General features: G+C 49.0%; 1 protein-coding gene across 6 annotated transcripts in view; it reads right to left on the bottom strand.

The window, feature by feature from the left end:
- HSF2BP (heat shock transcription factor 2 binding protein) overlaps positions 1-17,649 on the bottom strand; it is a 95,581-nt gene extending 77,932 nt beyond the window's left edge. For 2 of the 6 annotated variants that reach the window (XM_053220498.1, XM_027041500.2), the window contains exons 1-4: positions 17,495-17,649; positions 16,181-16,453; positions 15,264-15,414; positions 2,762-2,865 (exon numbers count right to left, since the gene is read on the bottom strand). In XM_053220498.1, the coding sequence (XP_053076473.1) occupies positions 2,762-2,865; positions 15,264-15,414; positions 16,181-16,216 (291 nt within the window). In that variant the 5' untranslated portion in view covers positions 16,217-16,453; positions 17,495-17,649. The other 4 variants (XM_027041496.2, XM_053220499.1, XM_027041498.2 and 1 more) reach the window with 3 other exon arrangements.
- Positions 17,650-17,676: the final 27 nt, after the last annotated feature.

Raw genomic sequence — 17,676 nt, 5'->3', positions numbered from 1 at the left:
CGGGGCAAACTGGGTGGAGGGTACAGGGACTCCCCTGGACTTGTTGCGCCTTCCTGCAACTCTGTAATTCTTTCTGAAACCTTTTAACCAAAACCAAACTGCATTGTAGCGAAAGCTGTGGGACTGCATGCAGTTATTAAAAAACACGTCTCAATAAAGTTGTTTTTAAAAAAGGAACAATAATCAAACCCTGATATAGTTACCTGTTTTAAGTGAATACTCCTACCTAACAGAGTACCGAGCATAAAGCTTTCAGGATTCCTTCAAAATCCTCTGTAGTTCATTTCTGATTTTAACTGAAATATACTATCAGTTTTTCTTTAAAAAGTTTCCTGAAATAATACAATGTTTGCAACAGCTTCCATTTACTATCGCAAAAGTAGCAACTCTTTGCTAACAAATCAAAAACACAGATAACAAAAAACGGGCAGTCACACGCAAGTCTGTTAACTGTGAAAGGAGTGCACACAAGAAGACACACAGAGAAAATGAAACCACAGGCAAGCGACCGAAATGCCCCTCAGCACAGGTGAACTCGCACCTCATGTAGGCCAAGTTCACACACGTGGGACAGCCAGGTCAGACAGTAAAAACCGGCAGACCCCTTGTGGGGAGCGTCTAACCTCACAGGGACAGCACAGTCCTACGAAAAGCAAGTCAGATGTCCTCAACAGCTCCGCCCACACCAGGAAAGCTGGGCTCTTTCTTCTCCAGAGTTCAAAGGTTGCCACTGACAGGAGGACTCTCCCGGCCCGCCCCTGAGTGCACATCAAGGCGCAGCTGGACTCCCACTGACCGGGTTCAACTACTGCTGAGGAAACAGCTCAACTGAGGCCGGGAACCAAGCTTCCCCTGTCCGGCAGCCATTCTCCGGGGTGGGGGGGTGGGGAGGTGTCAGGAGCTGTTGCTCCCCCATCACGCTGCTTTATGACTTGGAGTCCACGCTGTGTTTTCTCATCTTTGCTTACATGTGGATCCAGTAACCGCTGTCTTTTCCTCATGACGTCTGCCCGTACTGTGGTTCTTACTAGCAGCGCTCTAATGTGGGATCCAGTCCCTGAATTCTGTCCTGGCTCCTCACCTCTAAAATAAGCTTCCAGCGTCCAGCCCCGTGATGTGTAGACACCTGGGCAGAGACCAGAGAAGAGGCTACGGAGGCAGCTCTCAGTTCTCTACAGCAAAAAGAGATGCGGCCTTGTTGTGGCCAACACGAAGGGACTCCCATCTGTATCAAGTTGGCAGGAGAGTTAAACAGGAAACTTAGCTGGAAATAGGAAACAGTTTAATCTAAAATATTCCCATGTTGTAACTAAGGTCAAAGTGTCAGGGCAATAACACGCTGGTGATCTGACCCTACTTTACCAAGGTCATTTCATCCATTCTATACTGACTGGTGCTTTACCAGAATGGCTTATTTTTATGCACTGCATCTAAAATGCCCACAAAACATGCACTTTTTCCCTATGCTTAACAATTAAAAAAAAAAACCAAACAGGAAGATTCTGCCCAGTTAAGTTTCAATTTAATAAGGATGTTTAGCAATTTAAGTAAGTATTGAACCAACAGGTGCATTGCTGATTTTTACCAAATTCCTTCTTGTATGTTGGTCAACTTCTTTCAGACCATGAAACTTTCAGGCCCAAATTAGCCACACTGGCATCTTAGTTGGTCATGATCCAAACCATGACAAAACTAAAACTTCAACTTCAATTATGTGACACTCAACTCAGTTTTGAGACTAAAACTCTTTCCCTTTATCTATTTGCTCAATATTCAAGTCTCTACAGACCCACCAGTTTTGGAACGCCTCCACGGCAGCCTCAAGCATTTGGAATCCCTTCACCAGAGGAGGCAGTGGGCCCATGACCAGCTACTGCACATTCCTTCACACTAACAGCGCCTGCTGGTCCCGCTGAGCCAGGGGCAGCACCCGCCGGGGCCCAGGGAACCAAATACCTAGCTGCTGTTACTAATACTGTTACAGTGTTATTACTGGGAAAACAAAAAACAAAAAAAACATGCACACTCCGAATTTTATCATTGTATCCAAAGTGACAGGATAGTTCTAGCTTTACAGAAAAAAGGGGGAAGTATTTGTTCCATAAAGTAAAAACGTGTAATTTTTGAGAAATCCTATTAGTCTTCTTAAATATTAAAATACATTGGTTATTTCTAAAATATCACTAAATGGGGGTGCCGGGGTGGCTCAGTCGGTTGAGCATCCGACTTCAGCTCAGGTCACGATCTCATGGTTTGTGGGTTCGAGCCCCACGTCGGGCTCTGTGCTGACAGCTCAGGGCCTGGAGCCTCTTCAGATTCTGTGTCCCCCCCCGCCCCTCCCCCACTTGCGCACACACTCTCTCTCTCAAAAATAAACATTGAAAAATTTATTTTAAATAATAAAATATCGGTGAATGATCCCTTAATTATTAATATTTGTAGGTAATACATTTATCTCTGATTATGAATTATGATGTGCACTTTTTAAGATTCTTATTATACTCTGACTTTTAAAGCTTTGCAATGGTCTTTTAAACATAAAAATCAACAGAAAGTGACTATCACAAGTCACCCAGTAAACGTTCTCCACGTTAAATGGTCATAAAGGCCAACGTCTGACTATGTTCCAACCCATTCGGAATATATGCGTTTCAAGACACAATCTCTCGAGGCTGACGGTCTACACAAGCTGTTGGCAACACCACTTTGTGGACGCAGCCGTGATACGAGTGTGTTACGTGGTGGCCCGTGAGCATCGTACCTTCTTCTCTCTCATGCTGTCGGCCTGCACAGTCTCCAGGCGGGCTTTAAAGTGCTCACAGTCCATTCTCAGTTGCTCTAATGCTTGCTCTTTCCTTTCCAGGTCTAGAAGAAAGAGGCATAACAACACTCAGTATCTCAAATCACTACTCTTTTCTAAGAATCCACTTCGCCTAATCTTCTTTCAGGAAAAGCAGCACTGCTTGCTCACAACCAGTCCTTGACCGATATTCCGAGAGTCCTGCTCGTTTCGGTTTTCATCAGTTTGCAGCCCATAGCAGAATGCACTACTTTTGTTGTTGTTTCTGGTCGTGTGTTTTTAAGACCTCGTTTTACTGCCAGACTTGTACTCGAGGCTTTAAGAAAGTGGGTTATTTAAAGGACTGAAGGCAGGGCTGAGAAGCCTGACTGTCTCGTGGCACAGACTTGTATCTGCTCCATAAAAAGCAGAAGGCAGCTCAGCGAGTAGACGGTGCCAGCCGGGGCTGACTCACAAAGCGCGTCTCACCAACTGGCAGACTGACTCAGGAGGAACAGCGGCAGTCAATGGAGGGTGGGAGCAACGTGGTCACACAAAAAAGGCCACGGTGACAGCGCGGCACCACGGCATTCTTCCTCTCAACCACATTCGCTTAGATGGCGATTCAAACAGCCAACACAATTCCCCAAAGGCATTCATGTTAATAAGTCTGAAATCAAAAGCATTATCAACTTTAAATAAAAGATATCATGACATTCATAAAGCAAAGAAGTCTAGAGCTTAAAATGTTAAGTGCCTCGACTTCAGGGACTGAGAAATCATCCATTTTTATGCTAATGTAAACCAAGATTTGAGGTGGAAGAACACAGTCCGCCTGTGTCCTGCTGTGTCCCTCGTCAGAGTTTCCTATTCGGAGGACTGAGTGGGGCCTGAAAACCTACACTTCTAGCAAGTTCCCAGGTGAGGCTGATACTGCTGATCTGGGAGGAGACTCTGAGAAAGACTGCTTCGGGACCACGGCCTGGTCTCTGGTCACTAACGAAATGAAATCGACGCCCATCAGCACCAGCAAATGAGGGAGCCCAGCCACAGGAGCACGGGGTGCAGAGAAATGGAGGGTGGCGGGGGCAGCAGCCTGAAAACCGGTGCCTTCCCCTACCCGAGAGGGGAGGTGGCTTACAACACTCCCCCCAAGTGAAGCGCAGACCAGAGGGGGCTGTGGCTTCATAGCCCAGGGGTCTGACAAAGAGGGGACCACCAACAGCAGGGGCATCCCAAAAGCTCTGGAGAAATGAATGGAGCCTGCATTTTCCAGGGGCCCATTACCCTAGAAGGGAGATTAGCACCTGAAGCTAAATATTCAGTTACAGATTATGAAACTGGCCAGAACTTCTCACTGAAAATGTGTTTCTGAGAAACTACGTGAATAGGGGACTATTTCTTCTCCCTTAAATCAGTTCTCTTTCTCCCCTTCGATAACACACCATGCCACAGCAGGATCTTCCCGATTCTACACTCTGCCCTACCAATTGTGGCCACCGAAGAAATCAATGATCAAATGCTTTACTGTTTTTTTTTTAATGTTTGTTTATTTTTGAGAGACAGAGCACGAGTGGGGGGGGGGGGGGGAGAGTGCAGACAGAGAGACACAGAATCTGAAGGAAGCTCTGGACTCAGAGCTGTCAGCACAGAGCCCGATGCGGGGCTTGAACTCACGAACCCTTAGATCATGACCTGAGTCGAAGCCAAACACTTAACCGACTGAGCCACCCAGGCACCCCTCAAGTACTATGCTTTAAAAAAACTACACATTTGCCCTTTGTAACAATGTTAAGTTAAAACATGTATTATTTACAATTATGAATGAACCATAAACTGCATCTGGTAGAAAGAAAGAAAGATCAAAAAAGGAACTAAAGTAATTAGTGGTGCCAATTTTTTCTTTGCAGTTCACTTTTAAATTTTCTTGTGTCATTAAGCGGTGTATCATTCAAACATGGCAAAGAAGATAGAAAATTACATCCTTACAAGCTTTACCATGTGTAAAATATGGAGGAATTAATTCTGACCACCCAGAAGATTTTCGTTACAGTAACTTCATAATCTCTCGCTCTATATACCTGTATACAACTTTACCATAGGCTACCATAACACAGGACACGGTCAAAACGTCCCACTCTCCGACAGGAGCCCCGCAGAGTTCAAAGTCAGCATCAGGGAGGCCCCACCCGCCCAGCATGAGCCCACCCCAGCCCCAGAGGCAGAGGGTGCCTTTCTGCTGTCCGAGGCCGCCGCCTGGTGGCCGGATGGGAGCACTGCCACCACATCCAACAAAACCCCCACCTTGCAGGGTCAGTTTGGCCCCCAGCAGTGCCTGCGGTGTTTGCCAGAACAGACACCACAAGGGCAGGGATTTTCATGTTTTGTTTTCTGACACATCCCAAATCCCTAGAACAGCACACAGAATTTTATAAATATCTGTCACATAAATAAATTAGACTTCTCTACACATTGCTTCTGCTAATCCTTGAATAGAGAAAAATGCACAGCTACTTTGATTGTCTCGTTCTCATAATGAGAATATACCTTTTTATGATTTTTTTTTAAATCCAGGGGCAGAAAGAATATGGACAGTAAATGATCCACTATGTGTAATCAAGACATTATCCTACCCAGCCTCAATATCAGACTAGGATCACCCAGCCTAAGATTCTTTCAACTGCTCACCTTTAGTGTTCAGAATGAAGGAGAAACCTCCTCCATTTAACTGTTAACTAATTAAAAGAGCGGCCAAGACAGACCACCACTATATAAACACAATCTACGTCACAGGCTACTTCAACGTCGATCTGGTGTGAAACTTACGATCCTTTTTTGATAGTTCCAATAACATGAGAACGCCTGTATCTCTTAATGTTTAAGTTGTTGGTGGGAAGGGTACAGTGAACTATTACAGGCAGGAGACAGAGCTATAACTGAAAAGCAGCATTTCTAAAACACTGAGCAAAGAAATGTAAACCACACAAAAGAGATCGATTTCCCCTACGCTGTTTTTATCACCAGGTATGCTTATAATAAGCAAAGCAAACTATCCGTTGCTCCATGTACGTCAACACGAAAGTATTGTTTCTGATCAAAGTTGCTAAAAGTCTCCAATCCAGAGTGAAAGCTTTTAAACAGCCCTTCACTTCTCCTTTGCATCTCTCTCCAATAGGTTCAGAAAAGGATTTACACTTGGCCGCTGTGGACTACATTTACTTTGAACTGAGATTTGGAGGGAGTATAACAAAGCACCACAAACTGGGCAGCTTAGAACAGAAACGTCTCCTCTCCTAGTTCTGGAGGCCATGGGTCCAAGACCACGGTGTCAGCAGGCCCATGCTCCCTCTGAAACCCGCGGGTGAGGATCCTCCCTTGCCTCCTCCCGCTTTCAGCTGCCCTGCTGCTCCACAATTCCCATCCGCCTCCGCTGTCATTGGCCTTCTCCTGGTCTCTTCACATCAGCTTCCTCATGCACATCTTCTTTCTCGGTGTCCAAATTTCCCTTTTGTAAGGACACCTGTCATACTGGATCAGGGCCCACCCTAGAGACCTTGTCTTATCTTAACATAATCAGCCTGTCAACAATGTAAGTTCAAAACGTGATAAAATGAGAGTAGTTCAGAATTCATTTAAAAAAAATCCTTCGGTTAAAGACATTACGTGAATTCGAAATCCTGCTACCCACTCTAAGCCAGAAAAACAACACTTTGATTAGCCGTCAAATTTTTAAAACAAATCAAAGGGGGTGGGGGAAAAGAGGTGGAACCGGAACATGGAAATAGCATTTTTTTCTCCTGCACTGCCAAAAACCTGCTCCCCAAACCACTCTTCTTTCTCTACCTTAAAGGCCACTGGAGGTGTCTCTTGTAGGATGAAGAAAATGTGTGACTAACGGGAATTCGTTCTACTGTGGCACTGCCAATGGACGTGGCAGCACCTTGGATCACTAACTTCAACATCTGTGTGTTGGAGCCCCTTAGTCCACGGGTAAATGCCAAAGAAAAGGGGCCGGATTTCATCCTTTGTATGTTCGTACATTACCTAGCAACGCTTGGCAAACACCAGGCAGACAGGGCACCTCTACCTGAGTGATTCATCCACCACATTCGCTGGAAGACTTGAAAATAAACACCATCACAAAAAATAAGATCAATCTTGCCAAATTCAAATGGATTCTGTTAACGCATTTCTCAAACTGTCGAGTTGGGAAACGTTTCATTTATTGGCATACAGAGATAATGTTAACGACTGCGTGTCGGGAGCGATTCGTTCAAATAACGTACGTCTCTGCCTTCTCCATTGCGGCTACGTCCCCACTTCCTCTGTCCAAAAGCCCGTTACGTCTCTTTTCCTCTCTCCCAGTCCCCTGTGCTCTGGACCATCTCCACGTGCCCTTGAGATCCATTCTCCTCCGTGCTCTGTGCTCCAAGAGGCAAAAGTGAACACCCACAGCACCCAGGCTCCTGTTAGACCAGGACAGGGGCAGGGACAAGAGGAGACACGCTGGGGCACCTACTCCCCACTGCATCATCGCTGCCCGTCTTCCAGTGGCAGCAACTCCCCTTCCGGGTGAGGCAGGCCCCTGCCCTCCTGCGCATCTGGAAGCTCTTGGGGAGGCCCTGGAACCCCACTCCCCTAGCTCCCTAGCGTGGGTTCCCCAAACCTGGACCACACCCGTCCGTCCACAGCACGCTCCATGTTACCCCTTTTGTTCCTGCCAACACATGGGGAAAAGACACTCTGACGTTATCTCATTTGGGTCACAATAAACTTTCGGTCGTATCAAATAATCTTTTTTTCTTAAGATTTTATTTTTGAGTCCTCTCTCCGCCCAACACGGGGCCCGAACTCCCAACCCCAAGATGCGGCGAACCAGGCTCCACCTGCTGAGCCCGCTGGGCACCCTGATAATGCCCAGTTGGCACTCACTCTTCCTTCCATCCCACTCTTCGAGATTCTCTCTCTGGTTCACATTTCTGTGGCCCAGAAATGATCATTCTTCTCTGAGCTGTAAACAGAAGTCTTCCTCTTCTCATTAATACCAAACTTGGGAAATTAACCTCCAAACACCCGTCAACACTTGAGAGACCATGTGGTACTAGTGGTTTTCCACACCCGCTTCTAACAACCCAAGAGCGCCTACGGGACGCTTACGGCTCTGTGAACGGTTGTGCTTCCACTTTACCAGGTTTTTTCAACTTTTTATTCGGAAACAATTTCAAACTTACAAAACATCACACAAATAAAAACCATACAAAGAACACCCACAGTCCCTTTCCCCAGACTCATCTACTGGCAACATTTCACATCTGCTCATCCCGTGTACCATGGACAGACACACACAGAATACGCACTATGAGCCAGCTGAGGTAAGTTACATCCATCACTGCCCTTTACTTCTAAATACTTCAGTGGGTATTTCCCAGGAACAGGGATGTCCTAGACACCTACTCTATACAGTTGTCAACTTCAGAAGAATTAATACCTCTATCTAATCTGCCACCGACATTCAAATTCTCTCAAATGACCCCAAACCGTCCTTTATAGCATTTTCTTCCTTCAAGGCACAACAACCAGTCAAGTGTCAGGAAGTGCCTCGATTGTCATTGTACCTTTGGCCTCCTTTAATCTGGAACATCTCCACAGTCTGTCTTTCCTGTAGGACATTACCAAATGTTTTTAACAATTTAAAAATCACAACCACATATATGGAAGGACTTACATTTCCAGCTATAATGGTGAGGGAACAGATCAATCTACCCACCAAGAATAATTACAAAAGCAGAACTTAAAAAAATGGACTCCTCTGAAAGTATGTGAGAGCTCCTGAGTCACACAGGCCTTTAGGCTATAGGACCCAGAGACGAGGAAAAGTGCCCTGAGGTACAGGACCCCAGCTTCCCACTTCATTCTTCCCAAAGACCCTGGCATAATCCAAAGCAGCACAGGGAAAGAGGCAGCAAAGCTGGGCAGAGCAGCCAGTGGTGGCACCGAGCTGGGAAATGAAAATAAATTCCAGAGCTATCAGACAGCCAAGACTTAGGGTGGGCCATGATCCCAGAGGAGATAGGAGCACAGAAAAATGAGCTGATGTCAGAGCCGTCTCTCTCCTGCAGGCACTCAGCAGAGCATAAGCAGAACACAGAGGCTGTAGAGGAAAGCAGACAGTGAGGCGGGGGAGGCGGGGGCACCACTTGCTGGAGAAAAATACCATCACCGAAAGTCTCTACAAGTTTCACTTGAAAAACTCCACTAATCAATAAAAAATTACAAAGACTACCAAGAGGGAAATTAGACAATACAAGCACATCAACAGGTGATCCAGATATTAGAATTATCAGATTCAAGGGCACCGGGGAGGGCTCAGTTGGTTAGGCGTCCAACTTCGGCTCGGGTCACGATCTCACAGTTTGTAGGTTCGAGCCCCGCATCAGGCTCTGTGCTGACACCTCGGAGCCTGGAGCCTGCTTCGGATTCTGTGTCTCCCTCTCTCTGCCCTTCCCTAACTCACACTCTGTCTCTTCTTCTCTCTAAAAAATAAATTTAAAAAAGTAAAAAGTAAAAAATAGAATTATCAGATTCAGACTTTAAAATAACTAATTAATGTTACAGGAAAAAAAAAGGCAAAAACAGAATTTCATCAGGGAGCTACAATAAAACACAACCGAGTGGATATCAATATAAAAATTAATAAATACTAATCATAAGTTACATAAAAAAATAACAGAACTAATAAAGAATTCAGAATCAAATTCACACATACACAGCCATTTACAACGAAGCCGTCTCTGTACTAAAGGAAGGAAAGACTGTCTTTTTAATAAATGGGGCTGGGTCAGTTGGCCACATGTCTAGTGACTTTTTTTTTAATTTTTTTAAATGTTTTTATTTATTTTTGAGACAGAGAGAAACAGAGCACGAGCACGGGAGGGTCAGAGAGAGAGGGAGACACAGAATCCGAAGCAGGCTCCAGGCTCTGAGCTGTCAGCACGGAGCCCGACGCGGGGCTCGAACTCACGGACTGCAAGATCATGACCTGAGCTGAAGTCAGACGATTAACCAATTGAGGCACCCAGGCGCCCCCCCCCCCTTTTTTTTTCAATTTTTGTCTAGTGACTATTTTTTAAATAGACAGGGACAGCATGAATTATACAAGAACTTCATCATCACAGAAAGTTCTCTTGGACAATGCCAACAGAGGCAAGATGTTGCTGCACAGGTGCAGCAGCAGGTGCTGTATTTTAAAGTACACGAAACAACTTGTTTCTATTGCTAAAGAAAATTAGTCAAATATCTCTCCAGCATATCATGGCCACACTAGTTTGTATTCATTATTGATATTCAAGGAACAAAACAAGGCCGGTTCACAATATTAACACGGTAATAAATAAACATATTTCAGTAAATTTTAAAAGGTTAAAACTAATGTTGCAGATTTTAAAACGTTAGAAATAAGACTGCAATTTATGTTTGGTGTCAACACGAAAAATTATACGATCACAACTCAAGACTCTGAGGATCTGACTGCCACTAAGACATCAAGTTGTTTTTAAATTGTATCACCTAACATCTCAAAGGCAACCTACGCGTTTGAAAAGTGGTCTATAGGACAACGGAGATTGAAACAGGCTGAATGTGGTGCTGGGAAAACTGGACAACAACATGCAGAAAAATGAACCTGGACCACTTTCTTACGCCATACACAAAAATAAACTCAAAATGGATGAAAGACCTAAATGTGAGACAGGAAACCATCAAAATCCTAGAGAAGAACACAGGCAACCATCTCTCTGACCTCAGCCACAGCAACTTCTTACTCGACATGTCTCCTGAGGCAAGGGAAACAAAAGCAAAAATGAACTATTGGGACCTCTTCAAGATAAGAAGTTTCTGCACAGTAAAGGAAATAATCAACAAAACGAAAAGGCAACTGACAGAATGGGAGAAGATATTCACAAATGTCATATCGGATAAAGCGTTAGTATCCAAAAATCTATAAGAACTTACCAAACTCCACACCCAAAAAACAAATAATCCAGTGAAGAAATGGGCAAAAGACATGAATAGACACTTCTCCAAAGAAGACATCCAGATGGCCGACAGACACATGAAAAAAACGCACATCACTCAACCTCAGGGAAATCAAATCAAAACCACAATGAGATACCACCTTACACCTGTCAGAATGGCTAAAATTAACAACTCAGGAAACTATAGATCCTGGCAAGGATGTGGAGAAACAGAAACCCTCTTGCACTGCTGGTGGGTATGTAAGCTGGTGCAGCCACTCTGGAAAACAGTATGAAGGTTCCTCAAAAAAATTAAAAATACAACTACCCTACGACCCAGCAATTGCACTACTAGGCATTTATCCAAGAGATACAGGTGTGCTGTTTCAAAGGGACACATGCACCCCCTTGTTTACAGCAGCACCATCAACAATAACTGAAGTATGGAAAGAGCCCAAATGTCCATCGATGGATGAATGGATAAAGATGTAGTGTATAGATATAGATACATATATAGATACATATACGTATGTATATCTATAGAAGCATCTATAGATACACATACACACACACACACACACACACACACACACACACACACACAATGGAGTATTACTCGGCAATCAAAAAGAATGAAATCTGGCCATTTGCAACTACGTGGATGGAACTGGAGGGTATTATGCTAAGTGAAACTAGTCAGTCAGTGAAAGACAAAAACCATATGACTTCACTTATATGAGGACTTTAAGAGACAAAACAGATGAACATAAGGGAAGGGAAACAAAAATAATATAAAAACAGGGAGGGACACAAACCTTAGGAGACTCTTAAATACAGAGAACTGAGGTTGCTGGAGGGGTGGGGTGGGGGGATGGGCTAAATGGGGGATGGGCATCAAGGAGGGCACTTGTTGGGCTGAGCACAGTGTTAAGTGTAAGTGATGAATCACTCAATTCTACTCTTGGAACCATTATTACGCTATATGTTAAGTAACTTGGAGAAAAGAAAAGAGGCTGAGTGAGTTTTTCACTGTTTCTCTAAATGAACCAGTGCCAATCAAGAAAGACAAGGAATTATCAGACCTTGTGACGTAATTATGAAACGAAAGTATCTAACCCTGATTTCAAGCTTCAAGATCGGTATAACTGAAAAACACCCTGAGGTTGCGCAGCAAAAGGTTTAAAATCTTGACCATTCTTGATTTACGTCAAAGTCCACTTTGGTCCTCCCTTTCTCCCAGCACCGAGGGGCCTATGGCACCTTAGCTTCATGAGATAGCAAGCAAGTTGGACAGAAGAGCACGCAGACACCAGGTGAGAAGTAACCTCAGGACCAAATATTCAGGCACAGAGAATAAAATGGGAGGCAAAAACAGGGGCCCTGCCCTCCCACCCACGCTTACCGTAAGATGAGAATAAAACTTTATCTGAAGGAAAAGAACGGTGTGCTATAGCATCTAACGGGACTAACAGGAAGACAGATCTAGGCAGTCAGATAAGAAAGTGAATCTGAACCTGAGTCTAAGTCCAATAACAAAATCTTTCAAGCCATGGTACAGTTTTGCTTAGGTTTTCGGGCGGTATTGCTTTCTTGGGGAAGGGGGTGTTTTTCCGGTCTTTATCCTAAAAGCAAGGAGAAGCCATTGAAGATTTAAGCAGGGGAATGACACAAGCTAACAACGGTTAAAAACTACATGGGCTGCAGTGCACACGACAGACTGGAAAGTGACGACAAGCGGACGCTGCCAGGAGGCAGAGCTTCAGGCAAAACACGAAACAAGACAACGGTGTCCTGGGCTCGGGTCGGTGGTGGCCGTGGCCGTGGCCGTGGCCGTGGCAGTGAAGGCAGGCTAGTGAATTCACGATGCACCCGTGAGTGGCAACGTGCAGGACTTAATGGGAAGAGAGACTGGGGGCGCAGGGGAGGAGAGGCGGGCAGTGAGGAGGATCCCAGGTCTCTAGGCGGATGGAGGTGCTGGGGAGGCTGAGCAAGCCCAGCGTGGGGCGGGGTAGGAGGATGGACACCACGGGTCAGAGGTCAGAAAGGAGCAATGTGCCCTGCAGTTTGCTAGGCCGGGCTAACGGACACACAGAGCCAGCTGCCAAGTTAACAGGAAAGAACGCACTGCAGTGTCTTAGCGGCCCCTCTTTCGGTGACCACTCATTCATAAAAAGCTTGTTTTGTAAAATCCCAGACTATCAGAAATTCTGCTGTTTGGAATTATACCACTAAAAAGAAGACATCCTCCAGTTCCCTGCAGAATCAAAGTCACTGGGACACAGAGCAGCAGCCTTGATTTCCTGCTGGCTGCAGAGCTTCAAATAAGGCACTTCAGACACGATGTTCCACGTCTATCTACATTTTGTGGTTTTCAAAGACAAGGCCCGGGTCCACTGTAGTAGGATATGGTGACAGCCCCACACACGGCCCTATTTTACTTGGAGCCCAGCAAAACATGTTTAAGGTGCACTTCACCTAACTCCCATCCCTCCCCAAATCCCTCGGCAAGGCCGGCCTTTTGCTGTCAAGAGGCCCACTGTTCCTCTGCTGTGTGGTCTCCCTCGTCGGGCCGCGGGTCCCTCCTGACGGCTGCAGGCTGGCTGCTTGTAAGACAAATAGTGAGAATTTGAAACTATCGTCAATAAAAAGCAAGAAGAAACACCAAGGAGGAGTCGGATACAGGACCGCAAGCCTGGGGGTCTGGGCCGAGCCGAGGACCAGAGATCAACCCGGGAGCCACTGGCATGGACACAGACATGAAGCTGTGTGTGCAGGAGACCACCCACGGAAAAGCCACGGAGTGTGGGGAGAAGGGGCCTAGGCCTGAGCCTCAGGCAGCTCCACTAGCCGAAAGGCTGCCGCAGAGGAGGACACATCGGCAAAGCAGGCCAAGACAAAATGGCCAGAGCGCGGGAAGAGATGGCCGCGGGGCCTGAGGAAGACCAGGGGATGGGCGGCAAGAGCTCCCAAAGCCTGTGATCGAGTCACCGCGGATTCTTCTGTGGCCCTCGCTCCTGCACGCACCGCAATCTGACGTGGTGCCTCTAAAGACTGCCTCGTGCTGACGAATCCGTGAGACCCTGAGCGCAGGTTGATTACCCCGCGGAGAGACATAACCACCCAGCACGCTGACATACCCTGCTACGGGTCAGCACGTCGCCTCCCCAAAGACAAACGCGTGCGGCGACTGACTGCTCTCAGAGGGTCGTCGGATGAGCATGGGACCAGAAGCAGGGACTCAGAGGCCAGTGACCTGGAGCGACAGCGTAACCAGTGACACGAGCACATGCGGCAGGGTCCCAGCGGGAAACAGAGGTCCAGATGTTGACATTCACGGAAAGGACTACTTACAGAGAGGAGAGCGGCACAGGGGACACAACGGGGTTGCTGAGGCACCCAGAAACTAGCGACAGCGCACCCAACGAGGGAATGGGAGAGACTCAGCGGGAGCTGAGACCGTCTCCGGGGCCCTGAGGTGGAAGCCACAGCTGTGGAGGCCGCAGGAGGAAACACCCCAACCCCTGTCTCCGCCTCTGACGCCTTCCACTGGTGAGCCCCGGGCAGCCAGCAAGAAGTCAGAGGCGGGCAGTCTGCAGGAGCCCCCTGCTGGGGGCACACACCACAGGGCAGAGGAGAGCGGGTCTGAGGATTCCTAAGAGAAAACAAACAGGGCAGGGAACTCCGGCAGGCATGCGTGTTTCCCCATCCAGCGGACGCGGCTGCGCCCTCCGCCGGGGACACGTGCACAAACCTGGCGTGCGTGCTGTCCCCACACCTTCTCATCGGCACTAGCGCTGGGGACCTGCGGCCTTCCTAGAGACCACCGGTGATGGTGAGCGGTCCGACGCAGGGTGGCGCGTCAGCCTGGAGCGCTGCGGGCGGACTCAGCTATAATTCAGCCTCAGCTACGCAAGCGCAGAATCAGCCCCAGAGGCTGCCTTGAGGACGTCAACGGGCGCCCAGACTGCTACCCGACGGGCAGCCCAGCTCACATCTCCAACTCTGAACGGACAAGTCCTGGCAGTCCCGGACTCAAATCAGGGCTAGACACCGACCTGTCCGTCCACCCAGAGACAAGTACGCACGCGCCAGTCTCTGCACACACGTTAACTCCATGCAACCCGTCCACGGGGCGAGATCTTCAACTGACACACTTAATTTTCAGAGCAGCGCTTTTCAATGACAAAAGCGTCACACGTGTTTGCCAGGGACGGGAGCTGGAGGGGAAGAGAAGCTGGTGAGATACTCCAGAAGAGCTGGCAGCCCTTCTTCCAACACGAGCGTAGGTGTCTGAGTCCCTCCTGTGAGGGCACCTCTCTTCCTTAGGTCTTTTCTGACTCTCGCAAAAGGAATTACAAGGACTGTAGCAGCACCCCGAGGCGTATTTACAGCTGCCCTATGGTTGTTTACGGGAGATTAGTCTGCTGGAACACACCGCGTCGCCGTCGATGGCTGCTAAGGATAAGACTCACTTTTCTCCACAATCTTTAACTTCTGGAAGCTTTCCAGCACTTCCCCATTTAGTATTCTGGGCAAGAAGTCCCGGATTTGCATTACTTCAGTCGTCAGGCGTTCCAGGTCCTTCTTTCTGACTTTCACAAATTCTTCTTTAGATCCCACCTGCTAAAACAACAAGCAGATCTTAAGATTATTAACATTTCTCTGCGGAGGACAACGACCCGCAGTCCAAGGCGGCCTCCTTTCCCTGGCGCCTCTATGTTCCTGATGGTTTCGATAGCGGGGTTCTGCTCCACCCAGCCCGCCCTCTGCTCTGTAGGGTACATCTTGACAGCTGGAGCCACAGGCTGCAAGGGGAAGCCAGTTTTTGTCTTCTCCCTGCACCAAGGCCTGAAGCCATCCTCCTGAAAGCCAAGGACAGGCCCGGCACCCGGCTCCTCGGCGGCTCCTCGGGAGCAACGGGAAGGTCACTGCACTCCTGCTGGGGGCACCTGGCCCGCGGGGGGTCATCTCACTTGGCATCCCCAACCCCTCAAGGTTGTCCGGGTCACGAGCAGAGGCAGGTTAAGTGACCTCCTTAGGGTAACGCCGTTAACGGGACAGAACCAGACCCTGAACCCGGGTCTCTCCCGCATCACCTGCTGTGGAGGCGACAGCGTGGCGACCTGCGGCCTGCGTTCTCCCTGCACCTTGCACTGAGCCTTGGAAGGCGCGATATGGCCTTGCGAGGAGGGCCGGGCTCGGACCGCATGTCCCGCCGCCGCGCCCACGGCCCCCGCGCGGGGGTCCCCGCCACGCCCCCAGCCCCCCGCCCGGGCCACGCTGCCCCGCGGACGAGGCCCAGGGCTGTCCAAGGAGCCCTGGGCAAGCCCAGGCGGGCCGCCACACGGCGCGAGGAAGAGAATGGCGGCCGCCCGGACCCCTCACTGACCCGTGAGGCCTCCTCAGCGCCGCCTGCTTCGCCCATGGCCGCGGCAGCCTCGGCTCCGTGCGCCTGCGCGGCGGCGCGCCCTTTGACCCCCTCACGCCAGAAAGAGCGGGAATGTATCCACGTCGGGGGGGGGGGGGGGGTGGCAGGACGGCGAGCCACGAGGCTCAAACCTCGCAGAGTTCGCACTGCATTTTCGGTTTTACTGACGAGGGTTGGGCATGGTGAGATACCGCGTCGGCTCTCCTGGCTTAGCCGGGGCTTTAAACTCGTTAACTGCAAAATAGAAGGACAGTGAAACCCAAGTGTAAGTGTCAAGTTAAATAAGTCAAATCGGGATTGGGCCTTTCCTGTTTGGCAAGGGACGCTAGACCAACGGGCTGTGTGTTCAAAGGAACAGCCGCCACGCAGCCGGCGGCCATGCTCCCACGCTGGGCTCTAAGCTCCAATAGCAAGGCTCGAAGCTCTCCGATAACAGACTCCTCGCGAAGTCAGCCCTGGATAGGGAAGGTCAGTCTAGCCAGCTGGCTAAATAACTGAGACGGCCACCATATGTTGGAAGATGCCACCTAGTCCATTTACTTGCCCCAGTACCACTAAATTCACAAAATAGGGTGCAGCCTGTAGGTTTAAATGTACTGGGTTACTACGATAACTAAGACGTCGTTTATTTCTAAGCTGGCAGGAAGCCAACACTGCCAGAGTTCCGTGAATGCTCTCCAGGCCTAAGGATGGACTCACAAGCACTCCCTCCAAACTCCTGCCCCACACCGGGACCTGCCCCTGCCATCCTCTGCATTGGGACCTGACCCTGGCCCTACTATTCCCTGCACCAGGACCTGCCCTGTCCCTGGACCTGCCCCTGCTATCCTCTGGACCAGGACCTGCCCCTGCCATCCTCTGCACTGGGACCCGACCCTGGCCCTACCATCCCCTGCACCAGGACCTACCCTGTCCCTGGACCTGCCCTGCCCCTGTGCCAGGACTTGTCTTTGCCCTGGGACCTGTCCCGGGACCTGGACATTGGGAGATGCTGGAGGGCCCTGCCTCCGCCAGCAGCAGAGGCTCAGACCTGGACCCCGTCAAGGCGGCCCCTTAATGGGGCTGTCCCCAGCATCCCGCCAAAAACCCCAAGGACTGCCATCTTCTCAGTCTCCACCCGGCAGAGGCGGCTCGAGGAGTCCAATACAATTAAAAACTCAGTGCTGTCTATCTCGTAGGTGAGTGATCGATCGGATGGAGATTTGTAGAGTGAGTTTAAAGATTGTAGACTACGGCCATCCATCTCTTCCCGGCCAAGACCCATCGCTAGCTAACCTCGCCGCCAAACGCCCAGAGATGTGGCGACAAGAGACAGCGGAGGCGCAGGAGAGTGAAGCCGAGACCGAACTCGAACTGGGCTGCTCCGCCCACTGCCTGGGTCTGCCGCGCTAGCACCCAGAACGCGCTGCGAGCTGTGGCCGGCGCCTTTGTGACGCCATCAGCCCGCGCGCCGCCCC

Source organism: Acinonyx jubatus, chromosome C2 (genome assembly GCF_027475565.1).
Source record: "Acinonyx jubatus isolate Ajub_Pintada_27869175 chromosome C2, VMU_Ajub_asm_v1.0, whole genome shotgun sequence".
NCBI classification, from domain to species: Eukaryota; Metazoa; Chordata; class Mammalia; order Carnivora; family Felidae; genus Acinonyx; species Acinonyx jubatus.
Note: the sequence above shows the minus strand (reverse complement) of the source record. Positions and strands in the feature narration are given on the sequence as shown.